Source organism: Endocarpon pusillum (genome assembly GCF_000464535.1).
Source record: "Endocarpon pusillum Z07020 unplaced genomic scaffold scaffold5604, whole genome shotgun sequence".
Taxonomy (NCBI): Eukaryota; Fungi; Ascomycota; class Eurotiomycetes; order Verrucariales; family Verrucariaceae; genus Endocarpon; species Endocarpon pusillum.
In genome coordinates, this window is record NW_006916529.1 from 57,497 (window position 1) to 73,954 (window position 16,458).

Here is a 16,458-nt window from a genome sequence, read left to right on the forward strand (position 1 = left end):
ATGAGATCACCTACAGACCTCTTACATTTAATAATACCGTTGGTCAGAAAATGCATGATCCTTGAGTTTGCGCGCCAACGAATTGATACCTGACCTCATCTTCTGAAAATGGCTATGTAATAATTGGTCAAGGAGGAAGAGATGCCTCGATCTCAGGGGTAGCCAATTACTCCCCTGGCACTGCGCTACTCTCCTCCTCAGCAAGAATATTCAAGATTACATGTTGGCGAAGTCAACGAAGCAGCTTTTTATCAATTATGAAATATCAAGAATATGGCTGATAAAGCTCTCGAATTTTTAGTGATGACTGCCGAGCATACTGGTGCTTTCGACTGGTTGAACATTGATGATGTCGTCAAACATTCACGTCTTCGTCCGTTTCAAAGAGCAGAGTATTTTTGCTGGAGAAGAGATACAAAGCATCATTACGTTCAAGAATGTGGCTAACACACCAGACGACATCACTTCGGAGACCAAGACATGGCGTCCCAGAGGATGGGTTCCCTTTGCAAACCCTGCCGAACATTCAGGAGAAAGTGGATCATTGAGCTCGCAAACCCCTCGACTTACAGCAATCAACAATCATGGAGCGAGGAAGGCATCCAAAAGTGGTCATCGAAACAATGCTTCGCTCAACATCCCGTTTATAGCCTCCCCCGTTCCGAGATCAGCCTCATGGACAGCATCTCCTGTTACTCGTTCCGGACCCGTTGATAATCATCAAAGATCAGTGTCCATCATCTCGCTGGGTTCTCCTGATGCCGGAAAAGATGAAGGACAAAGACCTACTCTCCCACAACGGTCCCGACCAACATTAAACCATGGCCGATCAGCCAGTCTTCAAGTGCAGCACAGAGGGAATGATGAGAACTACCTTGAGCTTTCCTCAGGTGACTATTCTATCTTCGCTTCATGAATTCTACCTTACCATTACAACAGCGTTTGGAACTCCTGAACTTCAGGCTTCTATTCAGAACGAAGGTAACCTTCTTTCCCGCCCGCAAAAACCGCGACGGAAAGATTGTGCAGATGCTCAACATGCAAGTATTTCTGGTTCTACTGGGAGTCGAAGTCGCAAGCTCAGCCCACCTCCACAGGGTTTCAATTTCCCTTCTGCATCTGAAGAAACGTCACTTGCCGCTCCGCCTACTGATCGTTCACGACCGAGCTCAAATCCGCAGTCAACCGACGAAGCGCTTCAGACGGCGAAGTCGCTTACGCTGGAAACAATGGGCAGTCTTGGACAGGCAATCAAAGTTCTAGCTGGTACCAGCGTTGTTGGAAGCAATCGAAGTAGTGGAGATTTTCGCTCTCTCAGCAACCCGTCGCAGGAGACCTTGCTATCGGAACAGGCTTCAAACTCATTTGATAGGCATGTCTTTCGGTCTCCACCAATGCGACAACATTATAGAGCGAGTTCTACCTCGAAGCCGAAATGGATCAGCGAAACGCTGTTGATGGGCTATGCTCAGGTGAATGCCACCTTCACTTTAGACGGGGCTCTCGTGGATCAGACACCTTTCGAAGAAGTCAAGCGTAAAGGCTTTCTAGGAGGACAGGCCGGTGGTGGTGTTGTCGGTGTTCAGACCTCCTCGAACGCTGGTGGAATTCTTGGCGGATTCACCCTAAACAGCATTGGCGAGTCCCTTGGTGGTCTTCTAGGAGGAGCGGACCTGAGCAGCCTCAAAGAGATGAAGGGGTTAGCCTCAACCCGTGCCATCCCATTGTTATCCACTCCTCAATCTCTTCTTTTCGTGGACCTGACTTTAGCTCCGGGAGAGGAGAAAAGCTTTTCATTCCGTTACATCCTGCCCAGAGGGCTCCCAGCCAGCTACAAGGGCACGTCTATCAAAATCATGTACAATTTGACTATTGGTGTTCAAGTGGCTCCCAAGGCGAAGGCTGCGCAGGCGGTGAGGCGCGTTAACATCCCATTCAAGGTATTCAGCGGGGTTAACGAGGACGGTGAGATATTTGGCCACGATCTAATGCAGCCGTATGTGATCCTGAAAGACACCGCACAATCAGAAGCAGTCGACTCAACCTCGAATTTCCCAGAACGAGCTCCGAATGCACCCGGAAAAAGCACCGAGGGTTCGACCAAAGAGTTTCTGACGTATGTCGATAGCTTACTTAACAAGCGTCGTCGCCGTCAATCGTCTAGCGCTACGATTGAACCCCTTAGATACCTCTTAACAACGAATGGCAGCAGCATGGCCAAGCAAGCGATCGACAGGGCAATCCTTCTGAGCAAGCAGAGCTCGTCTTCTCATCAAAGCTCAAGCCGATTTGATATTGCCAGAAATGGGAAGAGGATTGCTACGATCGTTCTAGATCGTACGTTGTACCGGCTGGGGGAGTCAGTGACCGCTTCAGTCGATTTCTCCAATCCTCAAATGCCCTGCTATTCTCTACGTTGCTCTCTTGAGTCCACCGAGAATGTGAACCCAGCCCTTGCTTTGCGCTCCGCAGCAAGTATAACACGGTTGTCAAGAAGAGTATACCGTTTGCAATCAGAGAACACTCTATTCGCAGAGAGAATAGTTTTCAGTCTGTCCATACCGACCACTGCCTCACCTACGTTGTTGACCAGTGGTGTGAACCTGGACTGGGCAATACGGTTTGAATTTGTTACCACACTTGCAACGGAATCTGTCGATGATAAGGAGCAATCCGACGACAAGGAGCTCCTGGAGAGCGTTACTAAAGACGAACGCGGAACAATATTGGCGGCAGTAGAGACGCTGCAATGCGAGACATTCGAAGTTTCAATTCCAATCACAGTCTACGGTGATACAATAGTCGCAGGTACAGACGCCGAAGAGACAGTTGGCCATCCTATCTGAACCACGAAGCTAATGGCTTTCGAAGAAAAGGCTTTGAACATTGCAAAACACGTACTCGATCCCAGACAAGTCCTCTAGGGCTACCTTCGTGATTTGGCATTGCACCGTAATCATTTTACACGTGAAACAGTGTTCCTATTTCTTGGAGATCAACGTCGCGTCTTCACAGGAGCCCACTAATCGTTTGCAAGCGGCTCTCGATCGATTCCAATCACTTTTGACCTCAAGCAGGCTCTCGCCGCAAACCCAATGATGTTACCCGAATCTACACCGAGGCCTCAGGTGATACGGAGCTATCAGATGCCAGTCATCCGCAATCATCCCTTCCGTTGTAGCTGAACGATGGTACTACAGTATGAGGCACAAGGATTCATGGCTTGGCGTTGGTACTTGAGCTTCAAAACGACTGCCGCACGAAACCGCTAGGCTTATAATGTTCCAGCTGTATCGTATCAAGTCGATTTTGTGGATTTCGACAAGAGGAGCTTCTGCAACGCAGTGTGATGATGGCTTATCCAGGACTAGTAGTTTTCCAGCACTGGGATATGAATCCTTCAGCCTGATACTGTAATACACTATCAAAGGGCCTGAAATAGACTAAGGCGAACTCTAGTATCAGCTAGTTTTGGTTACAGCGTCAAAGTGATATGATTGTTATATTACCAGTCTATGCTGTCAAAATTCATATCAACAGAACTAAAAAGATGACTTTTTGCTGCTTGAACTTAGCCGCTCTGTCAGGAAGATGTTATAGACCAAAGATACTAGCGCTAGATACAACATTATTGCAGGCCTCCCCTGTAGTACTTGGGTAGTACGTAGTACACAGGGTGTCCCCTGCCCACGTAGGATCAATCCTTCTCCAACCTTACAAATCTGAGACAGCACGCGAAGCTCTGCCAGCATTTAAGAAAGTCCCGCATTTTATCAGATCCACTCTTTCTAAGATAGCAGTCGAAGTAATAGCCATCGTTGGACATATTGGCCACGCGGACAGACTCATGGATCAAGTTGACACCGAAGTTCTCATTATTGGAGCAGGTAGCCTAGAAGCTCATGTGCTTGGCTGTGTATTAGACTGACTCGTTGACAGGAGCCTGCGGCCTGCTCCTAGCACAAGGTCTGAAGACCGTGAGTCGTTCTCAAAGTAGGAGTGGTGTCTCGTTGGGTGTTGACTCCCGATGTAGGCTGGAATACCCTACACTGTCTTCGAAGGGGAGACAGCCGAATCGATTAAGACTCGCTCCCGACACTGGGGCATGAATCTCCACTGGGGCGGAGAATACTTGGATAAAGTCCTCTCGCCAGAACTCAAAGCTCGGCTAAGAGAGTGCAATTGTGATCCTTTTTATGACCAGGCCGACAATACGTACACTGTCTGCAATGGAAAGACAGGTGAGGTCATCCTGGCCATGCAAGGTGTCATGCCTAGACGGGTGTCCAGACGAAAGTTGAAGGCTCTGCTTTCAGAGGGCGTTGATATCCAGGTTTGTGACGCTGTTCTCGGCGGTCTTCAGCCTACTGAAAGGTGTGACAGTACGGAAGAAAGCTGGTGTCCATTCAACAAGAATTTCCAGGAAGGGTCACTGCCTGCTTCGAGGGCGGTTTCAAGGCGGTTGGCTCCAACCTGATTGGTTGTGACGGTTCAAGATCACGAGTTCGCGAATTTCTGGTCGGGACTGAAAATGCTAGACAAATCGGTACGGATATCAGCATCCTCAACTTCCCTTACTCTTATACGGCGGAGCAAGCTCGCGAGTTGAGAGCCGTTCATCCCATCATCAAGACCGCGTATCATCCAGAGCACGGAAATGTTTATTTACTTGCCAGTGAGTGTAGAAATGCCGTCGCTGCCAATTGACTCCTGCATCTCTGCTGACGATATATTTGCAGTACTCGAGGTAGAAGACCCAGATAAACCCGAAGACTGGAAATACCAAAGTGCAATTACCTGGAAAGGCGCGCCGTCAGTTGAAGACCTCAAAGATCCACGGGACAGAGTCAAGCACGTGAAAAAGATAGCTTCGCAATATGCAGACCCCTGGCGAACTGCAGGAACAGCCATCAGTGACGATGCCGTCTTGCCAGTAGACAGAGGTACTTACTGGACGCCAAAAGACTGGGACAATCATGACGGTACTATCACCCTTGCTGGCGATGCCGCTCATCCAATGCTGCCACGTGAGTTAACCTACCAGCCCCTCATCAATCCTACTCAATCTTTCCATAACGGATGAGGACTAATGGACCCAACCAGACCGGGGCCAAGGTCTTAACCACGCTCTACAAGACGCGGCGCTCCTCGTTCAGGCGATGGAATCAGTGCACAGCGGCAAGAAATCTCTGGCAGAGGCCATCAGTGAATACGAAACGGAGATGCGGCCCCGTGCCAGCCAGGAGGTCCTGCTTACGTTGGAGCAGGCACACGCAGCTCATGATTGGGAATTGCTGATGCAGTCTCCCATCTTCAAGCTGGGGGCTAATAAGCCGACGGCTGGAAAGGGAACCTAGGATAGATACGCATGACTTATCACGCTGATTGACCCGAGTAGGTACTCGGTGCCGCCGAGAAGTCTCCGTCAGAGTGATGTAGGATTTCATAAGCGATGGCCGCTGTAGTGCCGAGTATTGAGGTCCATAGTTGTCAACCACTATGAAACATCAGCTAGCGTTGGGCGGAGACTTTCGGTGGCACCGAGTAATATATTTATTTGTTGCTTTCGAGAGGACCAGTCCGAGGCTCCATCCTATTTTTACAGTTCCTAACAAACCATCCGTCGAACAGCTTGCTGTGGAGGGCAGAAACTAGCTTCACTTTTGCTTTCCTTACTGAAGGCCTGCTAAGAAGGGGGCGGGGGGTTACCTGCCACTCTCGTCAGCTGCTTCAACACGGTCGCTAAAAAATGTGCGTAGACCATGCGTACATTGGATGAAAACACGAAGACGTAGTAGTGGAATGAGATGGAGTGACACGTCAGAATCTGAGCTTGAGTATAATGTGGCAATAGTCCGGAATTAAGCAGTTTCCCTAAACAGGAACAGGGAAAAGAGGAGCCCGCCGTCGTGCCTTTTGAAAGGCCTGTAATTACTTTTCCTGGTGAAGCGCAAATAGAAACCATAACCTACTACTTCTTTGAACTTACGTAAGGGATGGACATATGAATGCCTAGAACGACTTGTCACCCTCAAAGACCTTTGCCCAATTCTCACTCCCCAACCACAATGCCCCTGCCATCACTGCAATAGCAACCACAACCGTTCCAGCCTGCCACAGCAACTCCTGAAACAAGGCCACAAAATACGGTTTAAACATCTGCCCAGTTGTAGCTCGATCATTGACGTGGGGGAACGGCTTCGGCTTTCCCTCAACATCCTTGGGTACCTCCTTGCCTAGGAACTTGCACAGCGGCTCCCAGCCCTCTTTGACGTTGAATTCGAGGTACTCATTTTCGTTTAAGCGGCCGGCGTCGGACATTTTCTTGCGCACAAGGGCGAGCTGTTTGGCGTAGACGGCCTTGCCGTTCGCGGCGAAGTCGTCGCCGAAGCTGTATTTCATGGCCTGGAGCCAGGTGGGTAGGTAAAGGCCGACGGCGCGGTCGAATGCACAGAGCAGAGGGAAGAGGAGACGGGGTTTGTTAGAGGGTGCTATGGTTGCTTTGGAGGATCTGGTGGTGTCCATTGGTGAGCGATGTTTTTGGGGATTCTCGAAAGCGTGAGATTTGGGTATAAATGCTTACGAGTACCTAGCTGGCGTTAGTCTGGTTCGAGGCACAAGAAGATGGTTCCCATCTTACCATGAATCTACATCTCGTGTGGTCATGACCACCAAGGCATTGGGATACGCGTCGATCAGCTCTTCCACAAAGAGATTGCCGGGAACGTCGATGATGGCACTGTAATACGCTATCAGTCTTCTATTGGCAGCGACTTTTCATGATGAAACCACCCACTCACTCAACATCAAAGAATAAGGAGTCGAAATCCTTCTTCGTATATAAGCGTCCCTGGCCTTCGAACTTCGCCTTCATGGCTTCCTTCCAAAGCACGGAGTCGGGAGGGTTCTCCAATAAAGACCAGCCGTGGTATGCCTCGTACCCCAACTCCCACAGCGCGACTCGCAAGGATGAGGTGCCGGTGCGTGAGAGACCTGGACAGAAGACCCTCATCGGGACCTGCTTTTCCTTGCCGCGCTTGTCGATCCATGTTCGCTGCTGCTTGATATAGGGTACGTCGGGCATAGACATTGTCGCAGCTGAAGGTACTTGGTTTAGAGGCCGGGTCCTTCGCTTTTTCAGCTCCTCAATTGCGAGTGGAATGACTATGCTGGTGAAAGTAGCATGGCTAGGTTTGGCTTGAGCGAGCGACCACCATCAACATCAGAGCAGTCGATATAGAGCAAAGAGCAATGTGAGCGTGGATATGCATGGGGCCAAGCTGAGAACCTTCAGATCACACGTGCCGCGGTACTACTACGGTAGGAGGTAGAAGTAACCATAGCTCGGCGCTAGTAGCAGCTAGTTCTGATATAGCGCTACAATGGTGTCTAAAAGCTTCTTAGACGATGACCCATAGTTATTGGTCATCGCAAAACCGCTTAAGTATTTAGGGTTTAGCTATTTCGTTTGCAGGCCGTCTCCCGGTAAAGATACTAGCGCCGAGCTATGGCTACTTCTGCCTCCTACCGTAGTATGCGTTCCATAAGTGTTACAAAAGCTGGCGTCCACTTCGGAGCTGCTGCTGCTCTGGCTGTCAGGGATAATACGTAGATCGGTGCATGCTCCGAAAAACCTGCATGCATACTGAGCACAGACCAACTTTTGTCGGCGTTAAATTCTTATTTTGCCGGGTATGCATGCTGTATGCCAAGCAGTATTTACACGCACTATTTACACGTATTGTTAATGTTATTACGTCATTTAACGCATTCTGAATCAGATGCTCCTTATCCGAGTTCATATGAAGCTATATTGGTGGAGTAATTAGTGTTTGAGATTCGAGGGTGCCCGGCTGTCTCCCAAAGTGGTTCTGTACGTTAGGTGTAGCCTAAGTGATTTAGCGCGAACGGACGCCAACGCTAGGCCATGTCCCTGTCCTTATACAAGTATCTCAACCTCACTCTACCACCCTAACACCGCGGCAACGTTCAATCTCGTGAAAGCAGTTCACTGTGATCAGCCTGCTCTCCCCGTATACAATGACCCGTCGGGCTGACTGGTATATTTGGAGCATCATGGAGATCTGATTCTCTTTTTCGGCGGTATCGTCTTGATTGATACAGATTGCATCGACCCAGAGACACAGATTTTGCTCGGTCTGACGAAGTCTTCGCAAGGCTCTGTCAAGTTTCGCACTTATCGGAAGACATTCACCTTCTACCAGTATTTAATGCGTATTTGGAGTCTCACCCCAGGCATATAACAAAGCCTGGTAGGACTGGTTGACAATTCACCTGGATACAACCCGCTTGCACTGCAAAGGAGCAAAGACAGGGCCGCTAACCAATTCGAGAAGGCAGATACTGTTATCGTCCTGCAAGGATGGATACGTAAAGACTTCACAACTACTCAATTCGGGAGATTGTGCATCGATAGATAGTCGTGTGTTGGAGCGGCGGGAGGCCACCTTATCAGGTGACTCTGACGGCTATGCTTGAGTACAAATGACATTCTTCACCTCATATCGCCGCCGTTGCGGGCTGGATACCTTAGATCCACCCCAGTCGCGTCACAGATACCTTGGTCCTTGTTGAAGACGCGATCACACCAAGTGTCGACGGTCCCCACACCCAAACCTTAGCCTCGACCATCCCCCGTCTTCTTCAATAGGAATAACTTACTGACTTGGTGGCTTAATCGTCGAGTGCGTGGTTGTTGGTGATGAATTGAGAAGTGCCCCTGTTGCTGGGAAATGATGGCCAGTGTTTATTCTACTGTCTCTACAGCTGGCACATATTAACTAGACTCCTTTCTATGCCCGTCTGTCCACCCTCACCGTGTCTTTCGCGAAAGGGACGGGGCGCTTTTCATTCAAGAAGTGGTTGGAAAAGCCTCTGGTCAGTATTACATACTCGAAAAAGTACGGACGAAGACTGGCGACTCGCTTTTACATAGACACATTGGACGGCTTGTTCCCCGCAAACCTGATCTTCAGGGAGTGAACGACTCGTCAAACAATTCCACAGCTAATATGACGCCCCATTCATGGACAGCTACGGCTCGTCAAGCTAGCTATAGGCTACGGCGAGCCAGGTAGTTGTGTCCAATTCGGTCGATATCGGAGATGTGAGCAACTTGTCTTCCTGCATGCCACCCGATTGAGTTGCGTAGCTGAATGCGTTCGGCCAAGTCCATTTAAAATCGGGAGGCAGTATAGATGTATGTCAAACGTGTAGTTGTGAGAATCTCAAGATAAATTTGCAGGTTACTTTGGCCTGGATAACTCGAGCCTTGTCGTGAGGTAGCTGGTCGCTAATCGTTATTGGATGAGACTGGCCTTATCCCATCGCAACTCTTACTTTGCGAGACTGGTACTAGCTGTACTGGATGAATTCCCAACCTACTTGTACTCTTCGTCTCCAAGCGGTGGGCTGAAATACAGTGTCTGATATGTCCCCTTCTTTTCGGAGTATAAGAACGAGGCATCGCAATGGACCGGCCTTGGACGACTGTGATTCACAGGCCCACTGAAGATGAAAGGTTGGTGACTGTTTGCGTTCAGGATGGGAGGTGGACATACAAAGCATTTTCGAAAAGCTCCTTGTATTTGCCCTCCTTTCCATACTCGTAACCGCCATCTACGACAGACCTCCTCGTAGTTCTGGACGGTCTCCACATCGCTCCGTACGTAGTTCCATGTCGGCAAGTAGGTTTTAACTTCGGGAAGCTCCCTGCCGGGCCTCAACTCGAAGCTAAAGTACGTCCTCTGGCAAAGGAGAGTGCCGTCATTGATGGGCTTGTTGTAGTCATCGTTGACACCTTCGGGCTCTTGAAGCAGGAGGTGCCAAATATCCCGCAATATGGCCAAGCCATTTAACGTGATTTCGTCCTGGAGACGGCCGTCCAGGGTTACATAGTCGCGTACCGTGTTAAAGGAGTTGTTCAAGATAGACGTACAGCTTCACCCTTGCATCCGGTAGACCGGCTTCGTCAGGCTGGCCAAATTTTACATCTCGATTCTTTTATAAGATGTCAATGTGGATAAGACGTTCTCACCATAACGCCACCGGCTCTATACCTGCTCCTCTATACCTGTAACCTAACATATGAAAGATGACTTGCGTACACATGATTTTAACCGTCTGGATACTGGAAACTAAATCGAATTGCTCGGTCTCAAGCGTTCAGTCACTGCCGTGTTCGTCCCTCTCGGCATAGAACGAGTTCTGCGAATCGGCAAAGATATCCCAAAAGGATCCTATCCCCCGCTCGCCTCTCTTGACTGAGGTTCTCTCTTGCCCTGTTGCCATCGTATCCGGCACGCTGCTGGAGCCAATAACATGTTTCAACTACCTTTGCCCACTGGCTCTCACGAAGCAGACGTTTTCTCTCTTCCTGTCTCAACTCCTCCATGAAATGGATAATGATCCTGTGAAACTGGGGTTTGAGCCTTTTCGGCACTGGTAAATTGGACGTTTCCAGCTGAAAATCAAAGGAGAATATCCTCTCTACGGCTGTCTCGCCCCTATTATCCCTGGCCAGCAGTGTCTCACCTGCTTGCATCAACTTGAGCATATAATCGGCCCCCCCATCAAACCATTGGCCGCACCATCTGTAATTCACAAGGTGCAGGGCTGTGTTCCCCTCACTGTCCTTGATGCCTGCAAGATTCTGCTTCAAGTAATACTCCGAAAAGAATCGGTCAGAGTCAGAACCACTATTCATCGATGCCGCATACATAGACAGGAGATGGAGTCCAGTCTTACCACCTCTGGTACGTTCGTTGGTATTTCCTCCATGCCTCGATATCGTTTTCCATACTTCCGGACTGTGCGCTCTTAATGCTGTCATTATAGGGGTGTATCCTTCTGAGTTTCGCACCGACACCATGAATTTGTCTTCGCAAAGTATATAATTTGCAATTTTAGTACTTGGAGTAAGGTGTAATGCAGTATCTCCCTCATCATTCTTTACGTTGAGAGGCACTTTAAACTTTTCTGTCATGAGTTCGAAAGTCTGGAACGAGCCTTGTTTTGATGCATTGAGCAGTATGACTTCACCAAGTAACTGTCCATTGTAGGTTTTAAGCTTGAAGATCCGATCAGCTTCTCTCGCACCCATCTGGCCTAAAAAGAACTCCACAGCCAGATGGTATTGCTCGGGGAGCTGATACCACATCCATGGGAGCGATTCAAAAGCGGTTTGCGACATGATCTTCAGTATCTCTCGATCATCATACTCTTTTTTCATTTGCTCCACCACTTTTAAAAGAACGTCAAGACGTTCCTCGATAGCAGCTGTTTGTAAAGCTTTGTGTACCAGTGGCTTTCTTGCGATTGCACCATGCTCGAGAAATAGCCTGACAATTTCGCTGATGTCCTTCCCCTCCCAAGAAGCCATAGTTCCATCCCATGCCTTTAAAATGTCAAAATCGACTCGATTGACGCCAGCGTGCTTTGGAAGCTCAATGAAAATTTTTGACACAACCTCTGCATGCCCGAATAAGCAAGCCGTAGTCAGAGCCATGTCGTAGTCCGATTTGGTGCCTACTTTGAAAGAGTTGCTATTAATGTCGTCAAATTCAAGACAATCGGAAAAGCCAAAGGCCGAAATAAGGCACAGTGGGTTAGGTTTGGATGGCACCTGGGTTACAAGTACTGTACCTATGCTAGCCTCTATCTCATAGCTAAAACCATAGATTCGGCGAAGTCTTGTCGTCAAAAGGTGCCAGTCCTGGAAAATGGGCAAGTAAAGGAACCGAGTGATCTGGCTTGAGAGGCCTTTGCTCATTCGGACTGACGCTGGAATCTTGGAGGCATGTTCTGCCCACTGCGTTGCCGCATAGAGGCCGAAACGAAGCTCAACTGGTAAGGACCGCTCAACCTGATTACGTATATGTTCGTCCGGATAGAGATAAGGTTCGACCGACTTGAATTGTCCCTCTTTGATGTGCTTCAAAATCTCACCACAATGACTTTCCAAAAACTGAAGAGAGCTCAATGCCGGTTGTTGATGCTGTGAAGCAGCATCAAACTCGTTCACTGCACGTATCTTCCGGGATACAAGATAATCTCGTGCAGAAACATGGGCAAATTGAACAACGGAATGACTCACAACGATAAAGTTGCAGCAAATGTTACGGATGTAGGCGCCACTAGACTCCGAAGACTCTTCCCCATATTCTTCCAATAAAGTGGCTTGTGCAAGCTGATCTAAGCTCAACGGTTCGAAGCAGCAAAGCAAGATCCTGAAAGCTTTCTTGGCGTCTTCTCGAGAGGGACGACCGGGCCGAGTATTCGCTTCGTATATTCGCTCATATTCTCGGTCTAGATCTTCGGCACCAGCGCGCTCGCGCAAATCTCGAATCCTCTTACAGAAATCTCCTTTACTATGAAGCTTGGGACGATTTTGGGTCGACGGCAGAAAATCTTCCAGCTGTATCTGAGTCCAACGGAACCTGTAAGCTGTGTCAAATTCATGTCTGACTGACTAAACAAACGACAATAAGCAAGAACACCTATGAGGACAGTGTAGCGTATGAATACGTTACGGATGATAAGAGTGTTACAATTGTTGTAACTTACATTCCACCGGCCCTTTCAAAGAGCTCCTTCTGTAATACGTCTTCCAGCTCTGATCGTTTGTTTCCAGGCAATTTTGTGTTTCTACGCTGAATTTCATGACGGATGAAGAATCTCATGTCCTCTAACGATTTATCCGCCTCAATCTTCACCATAGTGGCGGGCAAGGAACGTTGAGGAATCTGGATATCGGGTCGGCTAGAAAACATGAAGAAGATATTGCCGCAAGACTCTTTGGCTTGATATAAGTATTCTAGTAGATCCTGAGCGTCCTCACACTCATCAAGAGCATCGATGATGATTCTAAAGCGTATACGGTGCGGCTCCTCTCGCGCTCCTTTGGCAACCTGTTTGATGAGGCGAATACAATCTTCAGCTGAGAGTTGGCCGTAATCTGGCCGATTGAGCTTTAGACGGTTGTAGATAGCGTCAATTGGCTCAGCAATCGAGTTGGTATCCGGAACCCAAGCCATTTGGCGTACAATTGACCTCAGCACGGAAACACTATTACAGCTCTCTGCGCCGATGTGGACTCTCGAGCAATAGTGCCAAACTAAGTGCGTGCGAAGCAGGGAAATCTCGTGCAGGTTTGAATGACTGCGGCCCTGCATTATGATGAGTACCACATGCAAGCGAGCTTCTTTGTACTTACATCAAGGTGGTTTTACCAGTACCGACTGCGTTGATGTAACTTGTAGTAAGTATTATGCTTCACTAAAACAAAGATACCAGGCAAGGATCTATCAGAAGCGATGGAAGCTCACCTGTACCATGAAGCCAGAGTGTCTCAGGATTCTGGCCACCCGAACCATCCCTCCACTTCTTATATTCAGGGCCATCGATAAGCCATCGTCCGCACTGTGAGTACACAGTGCCCACCTTAGTCTTATCTTGGATGTTCTGGTGTTCAAATGACGGGTCCACCGTAGAAATCCATTGGAGAAGGCGTGCATTCTGCTTCTGAAAATCCTCTCCTTCCTTGAAATTACCCTTTCTGACTGCGCATTCCTTATCGATTGCTTTGATACGATCCAGCTGCTTGTTCCATTGTTCGTGCTCGGAGATGATGGCTCTGCCAATCTTACCTGCATGGCTATTCAACAACAAACATTAGAGTCAGGAGGAAGGATCTTACCGAGTAAGGACTGCTGACAATAATGCGCTATAGATCCCAAGAGGATCATGATTTGAACATACAAATCAACAAGGTTACTTCGGAGTGCTTGCGATGCGGGTCCCAAATGGTGATCGTATGTGAGACTGCGCTGCTCGTAGGCGTTCCATCCCTCATCGATTGAAACGATCTCCGGTAAGATAGTTAAGGTAGAGTCCTGCTGTTCTTCTTTGTTGGAGGCGATTTGTATGAATGTAAACACTGCAGCGCAGGCCACAGCCACACCGCCAGTAGGCTCTAGTCGAGCTCCGGACATGAAAGTCCTCTCGAGGACTTTCATGGCGTTGGTTGCCATTGGCGACCTTTTCGGAAACCTTTTTTTTTTCTGCTTGAGCTGGTGCGCTTGTTCTTGGACTTTCTCGCAAAGTTCCTTTCGTGTCAATGGGACCCCTTCGGCCTTACAGATCTGTAAAAATCGCTTGTGTTCCTCGGGATACTTCGCTTCCAATTCCTTTATCGCCTTAGCCCAGTATGAAGTCGTCGCTTCCCTAATAGTCTCAGCAGGGTTGTAGTCCTTTGGTCCATGAGTCCGAGACTGGCCGACCGGGAACCGCGAAAATGACACCAGATTGTCAGTGCTCAAGGCATTCGATCCCTGTGTGCGGGTTTTCACCTCTGGAGAAGATGACGATGCCACCGAATTACTAGAGCTGGACCCCTTTGAGCTGGAGGCGCGAGTTCTCGCGTCTAAAGAGGACGACGATGCCAACGCATTGTTGGAGGTTGATTTTTCCGACCTAGCGGTGTGAGCTCGCGTCTGTGGAGAGGCCGACGATGCAGCTGGATGGTTGGGGCTCAGCTCCTTAGATCTAGGGGGGCGCCTCTTCACTTCCTGAGAGGATGACGACGATGCTTGAGCACCAAACGTCTGTTCCTCAGCTCTATGGGTGGTACTACTGAAACGCTGTGAGGATGACGAGGCAACTTGTTGCCGAAGGCTTGTTTCCGTCGCTTCACGGGCGTGAGGTCTCGTTCCTTTAGAAGCGGAGGATGCCACTTGACTACGTGAGTGGGTTTCCGCATCATCCACAATAGCTGACTTGACACATGGGTTCGAAAAGCAATTCTTCACTTTGGGCACCAGATTCGGCATTTTGGTAAGACCTCTAGAACAGTGTGTGATATATTTAATTCAATGGTAACGTAAGTGGAGAAACGTGTAGCAACGGTCCAATGTTAGTCTAGAAAGATAGGAGAATGGTCATCGCTTCGCCCACGATAACTTGGGACGTCAACAACTTGTTCATGGTTGACCGCCTGAACATTGCAGATACTTTGACATTCTATTTCCCCGCACTGCTGTAACAAAGCCAATCAGGGCTGCTAGGCACTCTCTGCGGCCCAACCGGTTTCATCTTTGAGACGGTACTGGCGCTGAAACAAGGCGGCCACGCGCTGATGAAAGAGCCACGTACAGCCGGAGGTCTACATGATAGTTAGCGTGGATGAAGGCCGCTGATTAGAATTTGGTCTCAGATGAAGCTAAAAACTTGTACAACTTACTGTTTGACTAGAAAGACCTCGGCCACGAACAGCTATCCACCAAACCGCGGTAAAATGACGGTATTTTCTAATTGGTCCAACCTGGCACTAGCGGCCTTGGTGCCCGTAACCTTAAACCTAAATTTCCGAGGTACAATACCATCTTGATAAATAAGGTTTCCATCCTGGCATCTGATTGGTTTGTACTTGATTAAGGTTCTGGTCGCCAAGGCCGCTAGTGCCAGGTTGGACCAATTAGAAAATACCGTCATTTTACCGCGGTTTGGTGGATACTAATGCAGTATTTGTGTCTGATCTGCACAACGGCATCTCATACAACATCACAAGCTCAAACCGGGAGAGTATCTCTCAGTTGTATATATTTAAACTATTTACTACTAGTAATAGTAAGAGCTTAAAAGCAGGACTGAGTATGGGTAAAGCCAGACTGAGTCCCCTGAGCAGCATTGAGTAAGAGGGTGAGCAGCGGGAGCAGTGGCGGTGCAGCCTGAGCAGAGGCTGAGCCGAAGTTGAGCCGGAGGACTCATTCCTGAGTCAGGCAGTAGGAACCACCAACCCAACTGGGTGCCAAGGCGAGGTCAAGATTCGGTGCAGGATACCACAAAACCCTCGCAACGATTTCGAGCATTGAGAGATTCAACAGAACTGTTTTGCTACTGATACATACACAAAGTGTTGAACCAAAAGGACCGCGGCCACAATTGGCCGCTAACCAGCTATTTGTCTGACACAAAGTCAATTTGTCGTATAGCTAGCGTTATTCGGCGTAAAACAGGCTCATATATAACGTTATAGTTGAGTCGGCTTGGTGTCGTAGTACTGCATAGTAAGTATCTTTGCTTCACGTATTTTTGAGATAGAATCAGTTGCACAGGGCGCAGGGCAACCCGACTACGACCGATCTAGGGACGAGATGTGGTACCAATGCTGTTACTATTTGTACTCCGGAGTAATTTAAGTAAATAGCAGGAGTAAGAATTGCAACACTTTTCGCAATGCACAGTAAGCGTACCCCTAGCGCAGAAGACGGTCTGGGCCGCTGGTTGTGCATCTCCAGACGAAGGATGCAAAAAGACGACTGAACCGCAGTAGCGCTGAGATATCCAAACCTAATTAGCACTTAGGTCTTTGGTCTCCAACTTGACACTCCTTCTAGGGAAATGGCCCCTGAAGGCGCCGTTGCTGGCAATATATGTGGC

General features: G+C 48.7%; 5 protein-coding genes across 5 annotated transcripts; 2 read left to right on the forward strand and 3 right to left on the reverse strand.

The window, feature by feature from the left end:
- Positions 1 to 349: 349 nt before the first annotated feature.
- On the forward strand, positions 350 to 2,846 carry EPUS_07849 (uncharacterized protein; the record flags this gene model as incomplete). The annotated part of the gene is made up of 2 exons (XM_007806727.1): positions 350 to 890; positions 940 to 2,846. 2 exons carry the CDS (start codon positions 350 to 352, stop codon positions 2,844 to 2,846), a joined length of 2,448 nt encoding a protein of 815 aa, XP_007804918.1.
- Positions 2,847 to 3,847: 1,001 nt separating this feature from the next.
- EPUS_07850 (uncharacterized protein) lies at positions 3,848 to 5,357 on the forward strand (the record flags this gene model as incomplete). The annotated part of the gene is made up of 6 exons (XM_007806728.1): positions 3,848 to 3,887; positions 3,940 to 3,977; positions 4,034 to 4,333; positions 4,384 to 4,675; positions 4,740 to 5,027; positions 5,104 to 5,357. The coding sequence occupies 6 exons, from the start codon at positions 3,848 to 3,850 to the stop codon at positions 5,355 to 5,357; spliced, it is 1,212 nt and encodes a 403-aa protein (XP_007804919.1).
- A 655-nt stretch (positions 5,358 to 6,012) lies between these two features.
- Positions 6,013 to 7,090, reverse strand: EPUS_07851 (uncharacterized protein; the record flags this gene model as incomplete). The annotated part of the gene is made up of 4 exons (XM_007806729.1): positions 6,013 to 6,511; positions 6,584 to 6,589; positions 6,641 to 6,739; positions 6,801 to 7,090. The coding sequence occupies 4 exons, from the start codon at positions 7,088 to 7,090 to the stop codon at positions 6,013 to 6,015; spliced, it is 894 nt and encodes a 297-aa protein (XP_007804920.1).
- A 2,311-nt stretch (positions 7,091 to 9,401) lies between these two features.
- EPUS_07852 (uncharacterized protein) lies at positions 9,402 to 13,055 on the reverse strand (the record flags this gene model as incomplete). Its single annotated transcript, XM_007806730.1, has 3 exons — positions 9,402 to 9,890; positions 10,355 to 12,458; positions 12,586 to 13,055. The coding sequence occupies 3 exons, from the start codon at positions 13,053 to 13,055 to the stop codon at positions 9,402 to 9,404; spliced, it is 3,063 nt and encodes a 1,020-aa protein (XP_007804921.1).
- A 34-nt stretch (positions 13,056 to 13,089) lies between these two features.
- Positions 13,090 to 14,849, reverse strand: EPUS_07853 (uncharacterized protein; the record flags this gene model as incomplete). The annotated part of the gene is made up of 3 exons (XM_007806731.1): positions 13,090 to 13,187; positions 13,347 to 13,667; positions 13,718 to 14,849. 3 exons carry the CDS (start codon positions 14,847 to 14,849, stop codon positions 13,090 to 13,092), a joined length of 1,551 nt encoding a protein of 516 aa, XP_007804922.1.
- Positions 14,850 to 16,458: the final 1,609 nt, after the last annotated feature.